A 21,793-nucleotide genomic window follows, 5' to 3' on the forward strand; every position below is an offset into this window, starting at 1 on the left:
GGGTGGGAGGGAGGGCAGGGTGGGTGATGGGTATTGAGGAGGGCACCTTTTGGTATGAGCACTGGGTGTTGTATGGAAACCAATTTGACAGTAAATTTCATATATTAAAAAAAAAAAAAAAAGAAAAACCCATAGCTGACATCAATGGTAAAAAACTGAGAGCTTTCCCCTAAGCTCAGGAACAAGACATGGATGTCTACTCTCACCACTTTTGTTCAACATAGTACTGGGAGTCCTTGCCACAGCAAGCAGACAACAAAAAGAAATAAAAGGCATCCATGGCACAAAAACAGACACTCAGATCAATGGAACAGAATAGAGAACCCAGAAATGGACCCACAAATGTATGGCCAACGAATCTTTGACAAGGCAGGAAAGAATATCCAATGGAATAGACAGTCTCTTCCGCAAGTGGTGCTGGGAAAACTGGACAGCGACATACAGAAGAATGAACCTGGACCACTTTCTTACACCACACACAAAAATAAACTCAAGATGGATGAAAGACCTAAATGTAAGACAGGAATCCATCAAAATCTTAGAGGAGAAAGCAGGCAAAAACCTCTTTGACCTTGGCCGCAGCAACTTCTTACTCAACACGTCTCTACAGGCAAGGGAAACAAAAGCAAAAATGAACTACTGGGACCTCTTCAAGATAAAAAGCTTCTGCACAACGAAGGAAACCATCAGCAAAACTAAAAGGGAACTGACGGAATAGGAAAAGATATTTGCAAATGACATATCAGATAAAGGGTTAGTATCCAAAATCTATAAAGAACTTATCAAACTCAACACCCTAAAACAAATAATCCAGTGAAGAAATGGACAAAAGACATGAATAGACACTTCTCCAAAGGAGACATCAAGATGGCCAACTGACACATGAAAATGCTCAACATCAGGGAAATACAAATCAAAACCACAATGAGATACCACCTTACTCCTGTCAAAATGGCGAACATTAGCAACTCAGGCAACAACAGATGTTGGCAAGGATGCAAAGAAAGAGGATCTCTTTTGCATTGCTGGTGGGAACGCAAGCTGGTGCAGCCACTCTGGAAAATAGTATGGAGGTTCCTCAAAAAATTAAAAATAGAACTACCATATGACCCAGCAATTGCACTACTAGGTATTTATCCAGGGGATACAGGTGTGTGCTGTTTCGAAGGGACACATGCACCCCCATGTTTATAGCAGCACTATCGACAATAGCCAAAGTATGGAAAGAGCCCAAATGTCCATTGATGGACAATGGATAAAAAAAGATGTGGTATGTGTGTGTGTGTGTGTGTGTGTGTGTGTGTGTGTATGTGTGTGTATAGATATATACACACACACATACACACACACACAGGAATATTACTCGGCAATCAAAAAGAATGAAATCTTGCCATTTGCAACTATGTGAATGGAACTAGAGGGTATTATGCCAAGCAAAATTAGTCAGACAAAGACAAATATCATATGACTTCACTCATATGAGGACTTTAAGAGACAAAACAGATGAACATAAGGGAAGGGAAACAAAAATAAAAACAGGGAGGGGGACAAAACATGAGAGACTCATAAATATGGAGAACAAATAGAGGGTTACTGGAGGGGTTGTGGGGGGGGGATGGGATAAATGGGTAAGGGGCATTAAGGAATCTATTCTTGAGATCATTGTTGCACTATATGCTAACTTGGCTGTAAATTAAAAAAATAAAATAAAAAAAAAGATATAAAACGCATCCAAATTCATAAGGAAGAAGTAAAACTTCCACTATTTGCAGATGACATGACACTACATATAGAAAATCCTTCAGACTCCACCAAAAACTACTAGAACTGAGAAATCAATTCAGTAAGGTCACAGGATACAAAATCAAGGTACAGAAATACATTGCACTTGTATGCACTAATGATGAAGCAACAGAGAAATTAAGAAAAAATCCCATTACAACTGTACCAAAAATAATAAAATACCTGGGAATAAACTTAACCAAAGAGGTGAAAGACCTGTACACTGAAAACTATAAAGTTCTGATGAAAGAAACTGAAGATGGTGTCTGGGTGGCTCAGTTGGTTAAGCGTCTGACTTCGGCTCAGGTCATGATCTCGCGGTTCGTGAGTTCAAGCCTCTCATCAGGCTCTGTGCTGACAGCTCAGAGCCTGGAGCCTGCTTCAGATTTTGTGTCTCCCTCTCTCGTTGCCCCTCCCCTGTTCATGCTTTTTCTCTCAAAAATAAATAAACATTAAAAAAAAAATTGAAGATGACACAAAGAAACGGAAAGAAATCCCATGCTCATGGATTATAAGAAGAAATATTGTTAAAATGTCTATGCTACCCAAAGCACTCTAGAAATTTAACATAATCCCTATCGAAATACCAGCAGCATTTTTCACAGAACTAGAACAAACAATCTTAAAATTTGTATGGAACAACAAAAGACCCTGAAGAGCCAAAGTAACCTTGAAAAAGAAAACAAAAGCTGGAGGTAACATAATTCCAGGCTTCAAATTATATTACAAAGCTGTAGTAATCAAAATAGCATGGTACTGGCATAAAAATAGACACATAGCTCAATGGAACAGAATGGAAAACACAGAGATAAACCCACAGTTATATGGTCAATTAGTCTTTGGCAAAGCAGGAAAAAATATCCAATGAGAAAAAGACAGTCTCTTCAACAAATGGTGTTGAAAAAATCAGACACCTATATGCAAAAGAAAGAAACTGGACCACTTTCTTTCACTCAAAATGGATTGGGGACCTAAATGTGAGACTAGCCCTGAGGTTTCTTAAAGTTCAGTCTCTCCTCCTCTGAGCATAGATGGTCCTTCCCCGTCAGGTTGCTCTTCCACCCACCCTCTCTGCAGTTTCAGTCACTGGCCCCAGGTTTGAAAGTGTCTTCTGCTCTTGCTCACTTAGGAAGTCATTATCTCTCCATAATTTGGTTCTTTTAGATCTCTGTGTATCCACAGCTCTTGGATGGTTTTAAAGGAAAGTATAATTGTTTTGGTTTATGTAGGGCTTTCTTGTTGCTTGGCAGGAGTTAAAGTCTCTCTCACACTTCTAAACCATAACTAGAGAAAGGGCTCACCTGTTCATTGGCCCTAAATGTTTTGCCAATTTCTGCTGTTCTCTGACCCTTCACTTAGGAGTACATGTACAATTTCCCAAATGTAAAGGTCTTGTCATTATTGACTTGGAGTTTTATTGCACTGCAATCTTTAAAAAAAAGTTTTTTATTACTGTTTATTTATTGTTGAGAGAGAGAAACAGAGCATGAGCATGGATGGACAGAGAGAGAGGGAGACACAGAATCCAAAGCAGGCTCCAGGCTCTGAGCTGTCGGCACAGAGCCCAATGTGGGACTCAAACTCACAAACAGCGAGATCATGACCTGAGCCAAAGTCAGACGGTTAACCCACTGAGCTACCCAGGCGCCCCTGCACTGCAATCTTTAGATACTAATTCTTTGGTATTTATTGCCACCTTATGATTAATGGTCAATTCTGGTCAATTTCAATAAATGCATATGTACACTTAAGAAGAGTGTATGCTCTCTAATATTCTCAAGTTGTATACATTCTTGAAGTAAATGTATACCCTTTAATTGTAAAATTTTACCTGAATTTTATCAAATTTTGGTATTAACCAAATGTTAATTTGGAAAATGTTGCATGTGTGCTTTGGACACATAATCTGGACACATAATCTGGAAAATGTTGCATGTGTGCTTTGGGAAGGATGTGTATTTTAAAATTACTGGCTTCAGTACTCTACGCATGCCCATTAGTGAAAGAGAGAAATCAGGTGTTCAGACATATCCTAAGTAATATGGGGTCTGTTTATCTATTTGCTTTTCCCATTATGATTATGCTTACTCCTTCTAATTCCCTCAGTTTGGGCACCAAACATTTCAGGCTATGTTGTTAGGTGTTTACAGACTGTTACATATTCCTGGTTGTTACCAGTATTATTACTCAATGATCTGCCTTAGTCTTGATAATGCATTCTGCCTTTTACTATATTTAATTTTTTATGATGATTGCTACACCAGTTATCTTTGGCTGGAATTTTGCTGGGCTACCATTTAAAAACTTTGTTTTCATCCAGTTATTATATATGTTGTGCTTTTTATTCCTGTGCCTTTGCTTTGTTTGTTCCCTCCTTTTCTGGCTTCCATTTGATTTCATCTTCTTTATTGGAATCTCCTGCTCCTGCTCCCCCCCCCCCATCAAGCAAACCATTCTATTTCTATATCTTTCTGATTGCCTTTAACTTCTGCAGATAGTTTTTGAGCCAAACTGTGATGAAAGAAAGTCATAAATAAGCTGATGAGTCACTTTGAACATTTCCTGTATCTACAGAGGGATGGAAGAATGGTGGTCATTGAAATCTTAGGAATACAACAAAAAATTAGTAATGTTAGTAATGTTCTTCAAGTCACATACTTCGACCACAGCAGGTAAATAAAAACTGCATTGATCTATATTAACTACGATATGTTTATATGCATAGGTGTTGAGATAAGTTCATTTTCTCCTGTGTCATACAGATGATCGAATTTTATTTTCTTTATTCAAAAGTAAAAAGCAATATAAAGATGCAAATAGCAAGGTTATCCCTAAATTTCATTTTGTGCTTATTAAATTGTATACTTGTAAATATGTATTGATACTAAAGAGTAGTAGTATTCACATGGCTTTTTCAGAAAATAAGCAATTTTGTAAATGGAAAGGCAGATGACTTATGATTAAAATGAAAGGAAAAGGAAACACAACAGAAGAAAGAAGGTGAAACATTAGGTCAAAATACCTTCTCAAAACACACCTTTGAAAGGGGACAGGCGTTTCTGTTCCCTGTGCTGCTGTTTACCTCTGTTTCTTATCAATCAATACCCTTTAAGTGTGCAAAAGATACACAATCACAAAGGAAAAAATCCTCTGTGTAGACGACTTCACACAAAGAATCAAATGTAGGATATCATTGGTCATTTCTCTACCGTGGTCATTCTAGCTAAAAGGCATTCAAAGAATTTAATAAATCAAAGTAGTCCAGTGGTAGTTTTTTTTAAAAGCCCTACTTCAATATCAATGGAATAATAAAAGGCACTGATTAATAAAGATCTTACTTTTTAAGATCTTTGTACTTTTTAATATCAAATGTACTTTTATTGTTTATTTATTTTTGAGACAGAGAGAGACAGAGCATGAATGGGGGAGGGGCAGAGACAGAGGGAGACACAGTATCGGAAGCGGGCTCCAGGCTCTGAGCCATCAGACCAGAGCCTGATGCGGGGCTCAAACTCACGAACCGTGAGATCGTGACCTGAGCTGAACTCGGACGCTCAACCGACTGAGCCACCCAGGCGCCCCTCAAATGTACTTTTATACTACTGAGCCATGAATCTCTATAGCAGCTCACTGCAATATACCCACAAATTGTCTGTCTTAATTTTAAGATTGCCTCAAAAATAACCTACAATAAAATATCCCAAGACATTTCTCCCCTAAATTGATCTACAGATTTAAAGTAATCTTAATCAAAACTCCTAGTATGATTTTTATAAATTAACAGATTCTCAATTTTTTATAGATATGCAAAGACACTAGAATAACTAAACAATTTTGAAAAAGAAGAACAAAGTGGGAGGCCTTATACCAGCTGATTTCAGGATTCACTCTAAAGGTTCAGTAATCAAAACCATGTTACTGGAGGAAAGAGAGACAGATCAGGGGAACAAAACAGAGTCTAGGAACAGATTCACACTTGTACTGACAATTCACTTTCAACAATGTTGCCTGGGTGAGTCAATGGAGAAAAGACGGTGGTCTTTTCAACAAATGGTGCTGGAACCATTGGATAGATAAGACATGCAAAGACAAACAAATTTGAAGCTTACCGCACACCATATACAGAAATTTAACTCAAAATGGATCTTAGGCATGAAAGTGAAGTCATCAGGAGACAGAGGTTGGAAGCGGCCCAGCAATCACACTTCCAGCTATTTACCCAAGAAAACATAAGCCCACACAGATCTTGTATGCAGATGTTCGTAGTAACTTCATACATAATATTCTAAACTGGAAGCAACCTAAATGTCTATGAATCTATGAATGAGTAAACAAATTGCAGTGTATTCCATACAATAGAATACCACTCAGGAAAAAAAAAGCACCTAAGAAATTTATTAACCTGGGTTTGAAGACTAGTCAAAGTTCACTGGGGATACCTGTGGACAGAGTGGATACCTGTGGACAGAGTGGGCTCTACAGCTGGCAGGTCTGAGAGGCCTGTTTCTGGAACACCAAGCCCTAGTTCACTCATCATTTGTGACTATGGAGAAAAGGAGCCAGAAGTCAGAGGAAAGGAGCTGAGCCAGTAACCTTATGGACCCCAAACCTGGAGTGGACCGCGAAGATGTCTCCATTTTATGCGATGAAACTCTATGAAAAATGGCTGAGATTAATCTCGCAGCTTCCTTTCAAAAAGAAAACAACAAATGCTCACTTGAATTATTTCTGCTTGAATTACTAGTTTAATTCCATGTTTTCCTTTGCCTCCATCACTGGCATAATTGCCCAGGTCTAGAATTTCATGTGCTCAGTTGAAATATTTTCCAGGTACCAAGTAACACTTTGCCCGTCTCTTCCATACAGTCAAGGACAGGGAGGCATTATCTGCAGGAGAGGGTCTCCCAGGTTTCCTTCTGCAGGGAAAACCATCACAGGCCCTGTCCCCTGAGGGGAGGGTCTCACACAGGTTTTGGCCCCTGCAGGGCAGTTACTCACACAGGCTTCCTGCTGCAGGTGTTGTAGGACCTTCTTGGCTGGAATGAGGAAGTCAGTGAGGCAGCGCAGCCCATCCCCACCGTGGAGCCTCTCAGCCACACTGAACAGCTGCCAGAGCACCGTGGCTGCCGTGGCCTCAAAAGGGGGGTAGAGGGAAGACAGTGTGTTCTGGATATAGGTGTCAAGGGATTCCAGATCCTGAAATGCAAGAGAGCATCGGGTGGTTTAAGACATCAATGAAGACAGGTGCAGAGGAGAGTTTCACTGGCTGGTTATGTAAGGGTCCCCTTTACAGGCTCTGTCTTATGTCTGGGTACGTGACTTGTCTCTGTGGGAAGGTGCAGGCAAACCCTCAGCATAGTGGGGAGTTCCTCTTGGAGCAGTCTGCTGGTCCTTCACATTGTCACACTGAGGAAGTGCCCATGGCTGCATTAGGTACACCTGACCCCTGAGCCTATGAGGGGAACCCTAACTAACACTTGAAGTGAGGTTGTTGCTGCTGTCACCGGAGGCACAATCAAGTTCCACCCCATTAAATTCTGAAATGTGCACCTGAAATGCTACATTTTAGGGTTATCTGTGGAGCGTCTGGAATTTCTCAGGGGGCTTTCCCTTTCCCTGGTACTCCTGGGTCTGAAGGGAATGGGGGAGGCCCCTGTGACAAGGACAGAGCGGGTTCACATGTAATTTAATACTCAGAAAAGTTTACCTATAGTAAATACATTTTAACTGTACTGATAATGTTTAAAAGATTAAAAAAAAACCCATTATGGCACCCTTTATCAAAATCACAGAATTACACCCACTCAGTCATTCTGAAAACAGTATCATTGGTACCTGATTTCTTCTTCATATTTTGATAGAACAAGCTTTTATGTAAAGACAGAATACTTTTAGTTTAAAAGATGTTTAAAGTTATTTTTAGATGTAGCATTTCCTGAGGAAATACCACAAGGTTCATTTGTTTGGAAAAGAAATGCAAGGCTACAAATAACAGTTAAAAGTCAAAGAGGTTAAAACTGTGAAATCGATTTTAAAGGGACAACAGTTACATCTGACACTCCTCTGAACAGTTCATGCTACAGGAAACTGAAAATAAAATAGTGAATCCTCTGAGCCCAGAGTGGATAAGGACTCAGGCCATCTGTCCCGACTGAAAGGCCAAGTCTCACAGCGAGCAGGGAGGTGTGCACTGCAGTGAGTTCAGCTTCTAGAAACTCCCACCACCATGTCGGTGTGGTGAGGCATCGATTAGATATCCTCTGGAGCTCCTACACTCACAAAGGCCTCCTCGTGTCTGTTTGTTCCCCTTCCTCCATATACCTGGCTCTCCCCACCAGACAGGGTCACTCACTCAGTAGGAATTATCTAAACACTAATTTCATCCAGAAAATACCAAGATGGTCAGTCTGATGTCTACAAACTCAAATCATACCTGAGCTACCAGTGAATATCCAGCCCATAAGAAAAATGGAGGTGGTCTTGAGCCAGGGGCAGGAATCATGCTCTAGACGTCATGTACCTCAGAGATCTGAAGCAAATGCTTAATTGTGATACAAGAAACTGGTAAAGGTGGAAGGGGCATGTCTTTAATGATCTATTTTGGAGGAAGTAAAATGCAAACTTTGGACCCTCCCAAGGAGAGATGTCCTCCTGCTGCCCAGATACCCGAGTCCAGGCCCACTTCTCCTCCAGACTCGCAGATGCATCCTCATTCTTGTGTCCAGCTGTGGTTAGTAGCCTCCCAGCGGGTCTCCTGGCCTCCACCCCACCTACTCATCCCTTGAAAACTGCCCAAAGTGAGGAGGAGAGGGGCGATACTTGCTGAGATCTCTGGGATCTCACAGCATCCCCGGCCCCTTCTCTGCCTTTTGATTCCTGTCATGACTGAGTCAAGCCCCAATACTTGGTCTAGAGGGCACCTCTTCCACCAGCTTCCGCTCCCTGGGTGCCATCCCACCCAAATCCTGATCCAGGCAAGAGCTGCCCAAGAGAAGCTGTTTACCTGCCCAGAGGCCATCTCCCAGGTCGAGTAAGTTAAGGAAGTCTTGGGCAAGCCAGAGGGAACACATTCTCTAGCCTCTTCTTGGCTACTGTGTCCCGAATAACTGCCCATACAGCAGCTTCCTGGCTGTCATCTGCCTCTCTGGGTGCTTGATGACCAGGAACAACCAAAGCATGACGGTGCACACAGGGCCACCGCCTCATGAGCTCCCCAATCACTTTGCAGATGGTGCCTGATCTTGCTCTTGGGAAGAGAGGCTCTGATGAATAAGCGGACTGTACGACCAGGGATAGACACAGCCTGAAGGGCCATCCCAGGCACAACACCGTGGCACGTGCACAGTACAAGCCAACCATTCCCACTTGCATACAATTCTCACAATTTAATATTTTCAAGACCCACAAATTATAAGAGGGGGAGGCAGACATATATGACCTTGAGAGCAGAGAGGCAGAAATTATCACAACAGATTCAAATTACCTGAATATATTCAATTCAGCTTAAGAGAACATGTAACAATATAATATGTCTTAGAAAGATTTCCATAAGAAATGTTTAAAGGGGACATTGTCTTTGGTAGGTTAAAGGGTGAAGTTCAAACATCTGGAATATTTACTCTGCATAGTATTTTCTTCCATGACGTTTAGTGGAATGATATGTGTGTTACAGTTGAGTGTGCGTGTGAAGGAAAACGTGTGTGCAGAGATGGGTGTGTGTGTGAGGGAAAGTATGTGTGAGAGAGAAAGTTATGTGTGAGGGAAAGTGTGTCTGTGTGGGGGAAAGTGTGTGTGTGTGAGGGAAAGTGTTTGTGTGAGGGAAAATATTTGTGAGAGAGAAAGTGTGTGTGTGAGGGAAAGCGTTTATGAGAGGGAAAGTGTGTGTCAGGTAAAATGTGTGTGTGGGAAAGTATTTCTGTGTGTGGGAAAGTGTCTGTGAGTCAAAGTGCGTGAGGAAAAGTATGTGTGAGGAAGAGTGTATGTGAGAACGAAAGTGTGTGTGAGGCGGTAATATGTGTGTGTGAGAGGGAAAGTGTATGTGAGGAAAAGTGTGTGTGAGAGAAAAAGTGGGTGTGAGGGAAGGTGTGTTTGTGGGAAAGTGTATTTGTCAGGGAAAGTGTGTGTGAGAGAAAATTGTGTGTGAAAGAAAGTGTGTGAGAGGGAAAGTGTGTGAAGGAAAGTGCGTGTGAGAGAAAAAGTGTGTGAGAGGGAAAGTGTGTGTGAGGGAAAGTATAAGGGAGACAGAAAGTATGTGTGAGGAAAAGTCTGTGTGTGGGAAAGTGTATGTGTCAGGGAAAGTGTGTACATGAGAGGGAAAGTGTGTGAGGGAAAGTGTATGTGAGAGAGAATGTATGTGTGAAAGAAAGTGTGTGTGAGAGAAAATTATGTGAGAGGGAAAGTGTGTGTGAGAGGGAAAGTGTATGAGGAAAAGTGTATGTGAGAGAACATGTATGTGAAGGAAAGCGTGTGTTTGGGAAAGTGTACGTGGCAGGGAAAGTGTGTGTGAGAGAAAATTGTGTGTGAGAGAAAGTGTGTATGTGAGAAGGAAAGTGTGTGAGGGAAAGTTTATGTGAGAGAAAAAGTGTGTGTGAGAGAGGGAAAGTGTGCATGTGAGAGGGGAAAGTGTATGTGAGAGAGAACGTATGTGTGAAGGGAAGTGTGTGTGGGGGAAAGTGTGTGAGAGAAGATTGTGTGTGAGGGAAAGTGTGCATGCGAGAGGGAAAGCACATGAGAGCAAACGTATGTGAGAAAGTGTGTATGAAAGGGAAAGCGTGTGAGAGAAAGTGTGTGTTGAGGGACAGTGAATGTGAGAGGGAAAGTGCGTGTGAGGGAAATTGTGTATGTGAGGAAAAGTGTGTGAACGCCAGTGTGTGAAGGCATCTGAAGGTGTGTGTGGGGGTAGAGCCATAGTGAGCCAAGAGAAGTATTGGGGGCAGATCCTTAGAACAGTTCCTCCGCCTTTGGGTGCCCAGAAAGAGAAGGCAGTAGCCTCAGGGCCAGGGCTTATGAATGTCTATGCGGGCACCTGTCATCAGTTCAGCCTGTGCCCGCTCTCTCTGTAAGGTGTGACTCACCCATTCAGCCATTCTGGCACACCATCAGGATGTGCAGAAATAGGAGGGAAGAAAGCAAAGGCAGATGTCATCACTTTGTCGACGGTTGATTTCTTCTCCTTATGTAGCTCAGGGTTCCCGTTTCAACCAAAGGCTAACTTCAAAACTAGGACCTCTGCCTGTGTACTTGATCCTAAACCTACCTGTGGCTTAGGATGTGATTTTCTGCAGATGTACGTTAGTGGATTGGCGACACAATACTAGTATAAAGCACTTAATTACCATTTTGCTGAACTATGAATCGGTGTGTTGTTATTTGCATTTTAACAAAAAATGTGTATGTCTGGAGAAATATTTTAGGGCTTTACTCTTCAGTGAAGGATTTATTTTCCCAGTTGACTTTAGGTAAAACTTCACTGAAAGGAGGGTGAATTTTGAAATCTATACCCTCGTCTCTCACAATGCCTGCACATTCCATGACCAGGCATGTTCCTCCTGGCACCTAGTGCACAGGCCAGTGACCTGGCCTCGGCACATGGCCCCTCCCTGCGACTCTCCAGGCCTCACACGCGCTGAAGATGAGAAGAGTGAAGCTGGGGATCCACAGGCCCATCTGTGCCCACCCTGTGCAGGGGGGGGGTGGGGGTGGGGCAGTCTCAGGGACCCCGGAAAGACACCTGGCCGCTTGGTTCTGAAACACGAATCAGCTGGAAATGGCATGCTTCATCCGCCAGGGGGCAGGTAACATGCTAAATGTCAAAGCCAAGGTAATGTCTTCTCATTTCAAGGGCTGTGCTGAGCTAAACAAGACCAGCTGATGAATAAGGCAAGGAAACAGCAGGGGCACCCCATCCGGGCCTGGCAGGCCGGAGGGACTGGGCTGAGGCTGGCCTGACAAAGGCTGCCCATCAGTGCTCACATTTTCACTCAAATGCAACACCCCCAAAGATGATTGAAGGCACAGAGTTGCGGGGCAGTTGTTGGCAGGGTGGGTAGGCCTGGACATCAGGATCCTTTTACCTGCCCAGAGGGTCTGCAGGGGCTTACCGTGGGGACCACGCCCGTCTCTTAGGAGAGGGCACCCCAAGATGAGAGACTGCTAGGTAGCTAGGTTTCCGAGCAGGCAGCGCATAAACTGTGCTCCCACACCTCCACCCCACCCTTCCTGCACACTCACAAGCTGGCGGCTGACCCCCCTCGTGTCCCGACAGGGATAGAAAGTACCAGAACATCAAAGACTTCAGCACAGCCACATCGGAGACACCTTCCTTGCAGCTACTCCCAATGACCAAAGGAACCTGCTGCCCAAATCTACATTTGGGCGCCTGTATGCTGGGGACAGTAGGGCGTGTATAGGAGGACGGGATGGCAGGACACCCAGGACGGGGTCTCAGGTGGGGCTCGGAGAGGACTAAGCAGCTGCAGTCAGGCGATACCATCCTCTCCACGTGCCACTGGCCAGGCTGGGGGCTTCTCTGGGACCCAGTTATGCCATCTCATTCTGAAAATTGCCAGGGCACGGATGTCGGTGCAAAGAGAACAAAGGCTGGGGGCATCACCCCCGAGGCAAGGCTGGGTGTGTGGCTGGCGTGGGGGCAGCGCACACAAAAGCCCCTCATCCGGTGTGGGAGCTCATCTTATCCTGCAGCCCCACGACCAGCTCCTAGTGATACCCCAGATGCCGTAGCCTGGGGTAGGGGCATAGAGAGTGGGGTACGGAGGGGTGCCACTCACCCAGGCACTTCTACCCAGAAGGTCAGGGCAGCCTTTCAGTTTACCACTATGGCCTCTGCCTCTAGTCGGATTTTATAAACAAAAGTCAGGATGTACAAGCAGCAGCAGGCATCCACTATGGGACACCAGAGCTGTTCCTACAGCCCGCCTTCAAACAGGGGCCTAGGACAGGAGGGGCACCCGCGTCAGTCCCAGCCCTGCCCCACTTTCCATCAATAGCCACTTTCTCAGTCCTGTGGGGGCTGGGTGTGAAACCCACACGCCCCAGGAGGCTTGCTCTCAGTAGCCGACCTGGTTACAGTCACTCAGACGCCCTTCCTGAAGGGCGCCGATGGTCATCTCCGTTTTCCTGTGTGTACGGACCCAGGAACCACTTTTGAGTCAAAGAAAACATGTCTAGAAAGCCTAGCCCCCTGTGCCGGCCTGACGTGCCAGCCTGCCTCCATCTGGTCTGTCTACACCTCCATGTGGGTCAGCATCTCAGGCTGACTCTCCACCCGGCCCCACTGCGGACTCCAGCCACCACCTGTGGGCCCTTCCTGGGCCCAGGCAGCTATGTCTGACACCTGAGGGCTAGGCCTTCTCTCCCCGACCAGCACGCTCCCCAGGCTCTGACCCCTGGGCCACGGCAGTTCACTCCACAGCTTCCTCGGACATTCCTCCACCTTCCCAACTCAGGTGAGTCTTCTTTCTCAAGCTCAGAGCTGCCTACTTGGCACTTAGCTGCCTTCTAGTGGTGCGTCTCCAAAACTGGGGTCTGCTTCTGGGCTGTGCACCGTGTGACCCTTTCCTTGCACATTCGTGGTGTTGGATTACATCGTGACGTGTCTAGAGGATCTTTAGAAGGGAGAGGCAGGGAAATATTTGGCCAGATGTTCACCACAAATATGTCTGGGCTCTAAAATCCTGCTTCGTTTATGGAGGAAAGATCCCTCTGAGGAACACTGGGCCTCCGTAATGCTGGACAGGGGAAATGCCCGTCCGCATTTCAGTAAGGTACTGAACTGACAAAAAACAGAGCAATCTTTCTGTGGTGAGCTGTTTTTCACAGAATCCCTGCCTCCCTGGGGAGGATGGCATGTCCCTGTCCATCGGCATCAGGCGCGGCCACATGACAAAGAAACGTGGCAGCAGTGGCAGATGCGGGTTCTGACGGAGACTTTGTGAGGCAGCACGTGCTCCGATGTACTACCTTTCCCTCTGCCACAAGATGGGTAACACCCCAGAGAAGCTGTTCCATGAGCCTGGACCCCAGAGTAAAACTGACGTGATGACCATGATGGGCACGTAGCATGAACCGGTCATCACGGTGCTGATGACTGAGATGTGGGGGGCATTGGTTATGTGGCATAACCTGCATATCGTGACTGACACTCCCTAGGACCTGGAACACAGACCCAGGGGACACCCCTACTCAGGGCCTTTACCTCCCCACGGCAGCCACAGCACACACCTTGGCATGGGTTACCACCTCTACCCAGGAGCCCTCTTGGATTGGTGTCCTGTAATGCACCTGGAGGGACTGAGCTGCCTGCAGACACGTCGGTGCGTCCTGAGCCGGAGTTGGTTCTGAGAGGCTTCCCGGGGAGACCACGCCCCACAGGGTAGAGAGGAGCAGGACCTTGGGACTCTGTCTCCACCCTGTTGGCATGGTGCCTCCAGCAGGGGAGGTGCATGTGGCATATCTCAATCTCAGCTGTATCTCCAGGAGTGTTCCAAAAGCATCTCAAATCTGAGCATCATTATCCACAGCCTCTGCTTTGTCTAGGTGTCAATATTTTCTAGTTTTCAGGGAGAAAAGAAAACCAGGAGAATGCCAAACAAAATCACTATTTCAGGGTTCAAGCTTCAGGGCTGCACCTTATGCAACTGGCCCAGGAGGTGAATCCAGAAAAGAGTAATTCCAAACACAACGCTGAAATGTCTTTTCTGAATTTACACACACCTTACCAAACAAACATGAAACACACAGTTGCCTGACTTCAGCAATTCTGAAGCTGGTGTTCACATTACAGTGGATTGTGGGTGCGGGGGATTGTTGACAATGGAAATCCGTCTACAGGGCTACACAGCCGGATGGCGGCAGTCTCTGCCGGCCGGCATGTTGGGACGGCTCCCCTTTGTAATTCTATGCTCAGAACCATGCTCAGATCGCTGCCAGGCTGGCTGCAGTGCCCCTCCCTTTCTTTCCTCCCCTCAGATGCCCAATCACCTGCAGCAAGAACCTTCCAGGTGGCTTCTGCTCCACCAACTTCTTTTTAAAACTGATTCTATGTTCTTCCTTCTCATCCCAACTTCCCAGACTAACGCAGTGTAAGAACTTGCTGACGTGGAATTGGCAGGTGCCATCAGTGAAAGCCTGTTCTGAAGGAGGAAGCCTGGCAGATCCTCCCTCCCACCCCTGCCCACTGTGCCACCAACTGGGGCAGCTGTGCGTGCCTCTAGGTCCCTGCCTGTGTCAGATATGGGCCAGACCCGTGCTCCCTGCTTGCTTTCTACTTTGGGCCATGGTTTCCTCAACCGTTAGCTGGGAGGAGCTCTCAGATGGCTGAGGACCGAGGGCAGGGACCTCAGGAGAGGGCCTGGCCCATGACACCTGTGTGTTCAACAGGGCCTGCCAGGGGCTCTCTTCCTGAGGATGAGCCACAGGCAGCTGCGTCCTCCCCTGTCGACGCATGCCCTTCAGCCCTCCAGCTGGAATGTGCGCAGCTCAGAAGCTAGAGTCCTGTTTTCAACATGATCCCTTTTCTGTTCCAGGAGGATCTCAGTCTCCATTTTAATCATGTTGTGAGGCACCTGCTTTCCTATCTAGGGCTTGACATTAAACAATCACAAATAGAACCAATCCTATGTGAGAAAACAAATATATAAACATGACTTCTCAAATGTTTCTACAACCAATCCTCCCCAGATAGGACACTGAGTCAGCAGCAGGACAATGGAGGTGTCATGGCTGCCCAGCTGCTGGGCTATTGCCCCCTCGGGCCCTCTTCCACGAGTTGCCTCTGAACCAGGGCACAGGAGTGCTGAGCACCTTGGCTCCCAGGCACCCAGCAGGGCTTTGACACACCTGCTTGCTGTGTGGCTGCCAAACCTCCCCACCGTAAAGCCAGAACTGGTAAACGAGACGGCACTTCACAGTTTACACCATGTTTGCACATGTGACTCCCATGATGGGCAGAGACACCCAGTCCTGAAAGTCTATGTTAATTATGCACTTTTGTCACTAGGCATTCCATCCTACCTATGGGGGCCTGATGTCAGAATCTGCCTAGAACCGAGGAGGTTTTATCTTCCAGGGAATCTCGCTCAACCAGACACACTCAGAATCTTCCACTAGGTGTTCTTTGGAAAAGCTGCCTCTTCATCCTCTAACCACCAGTTGGAGCATCCAGGATTTCACCTGGAGGTGTGGGGATATCCTGGCACCACCCTAGCTCCTCTGTCCCTGCTGGTCTCTATGCAACACTCAGGGGTCAGCAAACCATGACCCCAGTGGTCGGGAAAAAAAAACAAAAGAAGAATACTAATTCAGACACGTGGAAACTATATGACATTCACATGTCAGTGCCCATATTGGAAGTTTTATTGGAACACAGACACCCTCATTCCATGCATTGCCTATGGCTGCTTCTGTGCTACAAAGGCAGAGCTGAGAATGGTCCTTCAAAGCCTCTAGGCTTACTGTCTGGCCCTTCATAGAAAGTTTGCTGACCCCACCCTTAAGGAAGGAAGTCCTGCAAGGCAGCCAAGGGGCATGAGTGGGTGGATGAAGGGGCAGCCCCCACCCTCCTTCCCTGTCTGCTGCCCCATGAGTTGCAGGGACTCTGGCTCCAGAACAGCTACATCTCTCGATGAAGATGCTGGATGAGTGAGGGCTTGGTTGACACCACCATTTCTGATTCAACACCCAAGTTCCAACTAATTGTCAGTGATTTCGTTCAGGAACAGCTTTATTCCATGTGTGCTTTGAGAGCAGCAGTCAATGTGATTGACTGTGATTGAGGGTGGTACCCAGCGGCTCTGTCTCTAGGGGTGTTATTAATTTCTTCTCAACATCAAATGCATTAAAAAAGCAGTCATTTAAGGTCCTCATTATCCTCCTTTGCATTTAGTAGCCTAATATACAACGAGGACACTCCCAAACTAGGGAGCTGTGAAAGTCTTGAAATGCACCTTTCATGCCAGCATCTATTAGGTGACTACGGGTGCACACGGGAAGCTCAAGCACCGTCCCTGCCACGGGTCACATGTTCACTTGGTCATTACCAGGACAGAGGCAACCACAAACACAAGGTCCCAGAGCAAGGCCTGCTCTGGCTTGGGAAGCCCATCATGCCAGCAGCAACCAGGGAGTGACCCTGCTCTGCTGCTCACCTGCTAGTCCTGCAGTAATTGCACAAACAGACACGGTCCTGCCTTCAGCATAGAGAGGAAGAAAACCTACCAGAGCAGCAGAAAGAAGGGAGACAGGGCTGGCAGGATGAGAAACAGACCCCCGGAAGGGACGGAGGTGCCCCTGGGGACGTGCCGGTAAAGAGGAGCTGTCGCTGGCCAGGTGGTGAGCTGCATCCTGGGGCCCGAGGCAAGAGCAGGTTCAGGGGGACACCACCTGTAAACATCGCCCGGGGTTCTACACTGACCGTGGCATAGGACAAAGTCCCCAAGACTTCTGCATATCTGGTTTCTTCGTTTGTAAAACAGGAAGAATACTATGAATCTACTTCAATCATTCCACAAAGGTAAGAACATATTTCATCTTAAAAGAACATTAAAGCTTTTTACTTTTTAATACAGAATGCAAACTGAGAATGAAATGTTGGTTCTTGAGACATTTTGACTGAATTTAGCCCTTTGAGGGTGCCTGATAAAGAGTGTGCAAGAGCGACAATTACCTCAATCAATGCGGATTGGCTCCCTCATGCTGAAATGTGACTTCAGCTGCAAGAAAGAGTTTTGTTCCGTCCAACTGTGGCAAGACCAGAAAAGATTATGCCAACCTGAAGATGTCCCTCAGTCCTAATTACTATACCAAACCTGACTTTCCCACATTGAGTCCTGCATCGAGCCCTTGACCCACAGCAGAGCTCGAGGGAGCTACGTACAACGCACATGTAGACAGGCCCGAACCCCTATTTGCAGTTCTTTAGGGGAGTGACTGATCATAACCATTCTTTCCCACCTAATTTACCCAGAAAACCCTTTGGCAGGAAACCAAAGCGCACTTGAAATGTGTCAGCCCAACCTGATGTGTGGCTCTTCATGTATAAAGAGAAAAACAGATTTCTTCCCTCCAAGTTTTGTGTTGGCCTTTTGTTTTCACATTACTGTTAAACTGCTTGAAAGAAACCACCTGCAAAACCACAGTAAGTTCCCTTTTGTCTGAGTCCAGCTGTTTTGCCAGCATCTGCCTGGCATCTGTCTTTAGGTAGCACACCTGGCCTGCCCGCACCTTTCTCACGCACATTTCCAACACAGAACCAAGTACTCTTGAGGGAGGATTGAAACCAATTTGTCTGAGTTGTACTTGTGATAGCAGACTCCACCTATATCACGAATTACATGTGTTTTTTATACTTTCCGGTTATATTCCAATACAAGTAAAGGAAGAGTAGGCACAAACGTGGTAGGTGGGAGTGTGACATTGTGTATTTGTACCAGTAGTTTAAAAATGCAACCCCAACATCTCCCCCAAAGCATCCTGTGAGCAGGGGCCCAGCCACAGCTGTGATGAAGGTTGGGAATCAGCCTGATTTGGGCTCTTCAAAACAGGAGCACAGGCATCCTAGAAAAGTCTCTCTCAGATGGTCAGTGTTTCTCAGCTTGATTACGACTTGAAGGTAGCTGGCACCCGGCTACCTAAAATCATTTCATTTTAACCATGAATGAGAAGGCTCTAATGTGGTGTTAATGGAAAACCACAGACATATTTTTAAGTTACAAATGATGCCTGTACTTTTCCTGAAGGACTTTGTGATGTAGACCATCTTTAGTCTGAGTGGGACAGGTGCTGACTGCTGACACCGGGCTGAGGTTGTTCGGGAATTGGTGCTGGGTCTGGGCTGAAGCACCTTTGCCTGTCCCAGAAGGAGAGTGGAACGAAGGCTTCAAGTTTGAAAGTTCTGGCTAGGAAGGCTTCATAGGGACATATGATGAGGCCATACTGATGTGCAGGAAGGAAAGGTAACTGGGAGTTTGGTTAAGTACAATTTAAGGATTTTTAGGGGAAAATGTGAATTCTGTATACATGATAAGAACAACAAACAAGCTTTTCTAATGAGAAACCTGTGATGGATGCACTTGGAGTACTAAATCACACTTCTCACTGTCTCCCTGACTCAGGAAGTCACCACTGAGCTGGCCCACAAAGCTCAGTGGCCCCAGGCAAAGTCGTCTGGCAAGTATGGCTGTACATGACGTGAACAGGTCCCTGAGGTTTCCCACACGGGTGCCTGAGAGAGGGGTAGAGAAGGATACACTGGACAAGACAGTTGGGCATCTTGAGTCTAAGGATAAGGCTGGAGCCTGGAGCCCAAAACCACACTCAGAGTGGGCACAGCAGGTGGCTTACCAACGTCTGGAATCCCGAACAGAGGGAGCCCTTGGAGCATGAGCGATGAATGCAGGACAGAGGGAAGGAGGTGCTGGTGCACACTGGGAAACCACTGACAAGAGGCGTGACTCCCAGCGGTGGCCTGGCCCAGCACACAGGAGCCTGGACCTGGGAAGGCCACAATGAGTATGCAGGGACATGAGGACAGGGTGCATCCACACCCGCCGGTGGGGCGCCGGTTGGCTCCACACGGCAGTTCTGCTAGTGGCTTCTGTAGCCAGCACGTCTGCACAGTCTGGCTCAGAGGCACGCACAGCGGGACTGAGGGCACCCAGTCTATGATCAACCTCCACCCACAGTGGGGACCTACCCCCGTTGTTTAGAATGCTGTCGCCAGAAGGCAGGAGCACCCAAGTTAGGCTAGCAACCCTATCCGGCATTTCCCAGATTTTTCACCTATGGTCCTGGCATTACGTTTCTTTTCCCCTCAAAGCGATCCAATTTGGATAATAAGTGACGTGGCCATTGGTCCTGATCAATCAACCCCTTGTTTCTGCTGTCTCTTCCCTCCTTGTCTGTCCTCTTTCTCTCCCTCCCCTTTTTTTTTTTTTTTAGAGTTTATGCATTTATTTTGAGAGAGAGAGAGAGAGAGAGAGAGAGAGAGAGAGAGAGAAAGGTGCTCACAGAGGGTGTCTGGCTCACTCGGTGAAGCGTCCAACTCTTGGTTTCAGCTTAGGTCATGATCTCACGATTCATAAGTTTGAGCCTCAAGTTGGGCTCTGTGCTGCTGGTGCAGAGCCTGCTTGGGATTCTCTCTCTCTTCCTCTCTCTGCCCCTCCCCAATGCTCGCTCGTGCTCTCTTAAAAAAAAAAAAAAAGGTGCTCACAGAGGCACCCACTGTCCTCTCCACACTGAACACCATAGTGCATTCATTGATTACCTACCATGTGCTAAACACGGTGAAGGATACAAAGATTTATGTCCTGGCTGACAGCCAGCAGGGGCTGTAAGACAAGAAAACTGTAATGTTAAGGGGGAAGCGAGCACTGTCTGCGTGCCTGATTTTACGCCCCACAATGGCAACATGATGGTTCTAGTGTCAGGCACTACCAAAATGTTTTACATGGATTAACCTCACATAGACCTTCTCCTATTGACTATTTTTCTCCAGTCAGTTACATTTTGAAGTCTTAAAAACTGGTTTCAAATTTCTGCAGATTTCCTACTCATTTCATATGTTTGCCTTTGACACAAACTTTTTTTCTTAAAAAGATCATTTCTCATTTCAAAACTTGCTTTCTTAAGATATATCTCGTACAATATAATGACATTTAAAAGCATAGTTATAGGGGCACCTGAATGGCTCGGTTGAGTGTCCATCTTTGGTTTAGGTCATGATCTCGCAATTCGTGAGTTAAAGCCTCACATTGGGCTTTCTGTCAGCACAGAACCTGCTTTGGATTCTCTGTCCCCCTCTCTCACTGCCCCTCCCTGGCTCACAGCGCATGAGCACTTTCTCTCAAAAATAAATAAACATAAAAAAAAAAGGAATATAAAAGCAGAGTTATAAAACTCATTCCAAATCTTACAACAAACCAACAAGCAAATAAACAAACCAGGAAACCAAATTTAGCAGCATTACTAAAAGTATTATTCACCATGACCAAGTGGAATTCATCCCAGGAATGCGAGTGTGGTTCAATAATCAATATAAAATATCACATCAATAAAACCAAGGAAAAAGTCTATGATCATCTTAAATGATACAGAAAGCAGTTTACAACATCCAACACCCTTTCATATCAAAATTTCCAGAAAACTAGGAGTAGAAAGGACCTTTCTCAATATGATAAAAGGCACTTATAAAAATCCACAGCTAACTTCAATGGTGAAATACTGAAAGCTTTTCCCTTAAGATCAAAATCAAGCCAAGGATGCCCACTTTCCCTGTTGGTATGTAACACTGTTCTGGAAGTTCTAGCCTGAGCACTTAGGCAAGAAAAAGAAATTAAAGGCATACAAATTAGAAATAAAGAAGTAGAATGATCTCTGTTTATAGATGACACAATCCTATATATAGCACATCCCAAAGAATCCACAAAAAACCTACCTAGAACTGACAAATGGGTTCAGCAAAGTTGCAGCGTACAAGACCGACATGCAAAAATCAGTTGTGTTTCTATACATTAGCAATGAACAATCCAAAAATGAAACTAAGAAAATAATTCCAGTATATAATAGCATCCAAAAGGAATAAAATGCCTAAGATACTTTTTTTTTTCATTTTATTATTTTTTATTTTTTGCATCATTGATAAGTATGCTCTTTAATCCCTATTCCCTACTTTCACTCCATCCACTTCCCGTCTGGTAACCATTAGTTTGTTCTCTATAGTTAAGAGTCTGTTTCTTGGTTTCTCTCTTTCTCTTTTTTCCCTTTGCTCATTTGTTTTGTTTCTTAAATTCCACATGAGTGAGATCATATGGTATTTGTCTTTCTCCGACTTATTTTGCTTAGCATTATTCTCCTCACTCCATGTCATTGCAAATGGCAAGATTTCATAATTTTTTTATGGCTGACTAATATTCCATTGTATATATATACTGCATCTTCTTTATCCATTCATCAATTGATGGACACTTGGGCTGCTTCCATAGTTTGGCTATTGTAG

The 21,793-nt window shown here is 45.5% G+C and overlaps 1 protein-coding gene across 1 annotated transcript in view; it reads right to left on the bottom strand.

Annotated features, from left to right (window-relative positions):
* The window catches only part of PLEKHG4B (pleckstrin homology and RhoGEF domain containing G4B), an 86,800-nt gene that overhangs the window by 57,353 nt on the left and 7,654 nt on the right, over nucleotides 1–21,793 (bottom strand). The window contains exon 3 of the mRNA XM_042998256.1: nucleotides 6,781–6,978. Within this exon, the coding sequence (XP_042854190.1) occupies nucleotides 6,781–6,978 (198 nt within the window). The remainder of the gene's footprint in view (nucleotides 1–6,780; nucleotides 6,979–21,793) is intronic.

Source organism: Panthera tigris, chromosome A1 (genome assembly GCF_018350195.1).
Source record: "Panthera tigris isolate Pti1 chromosome A1, P.tigris_Pti1_mat1.1, whole genome shotgun sequence".
Taxonomy (NCBI): Eukaryota; Metazoa; Chordata; class Mammalia; order Carnivora; family Felidae; genus Panthera; species Panthera tigris.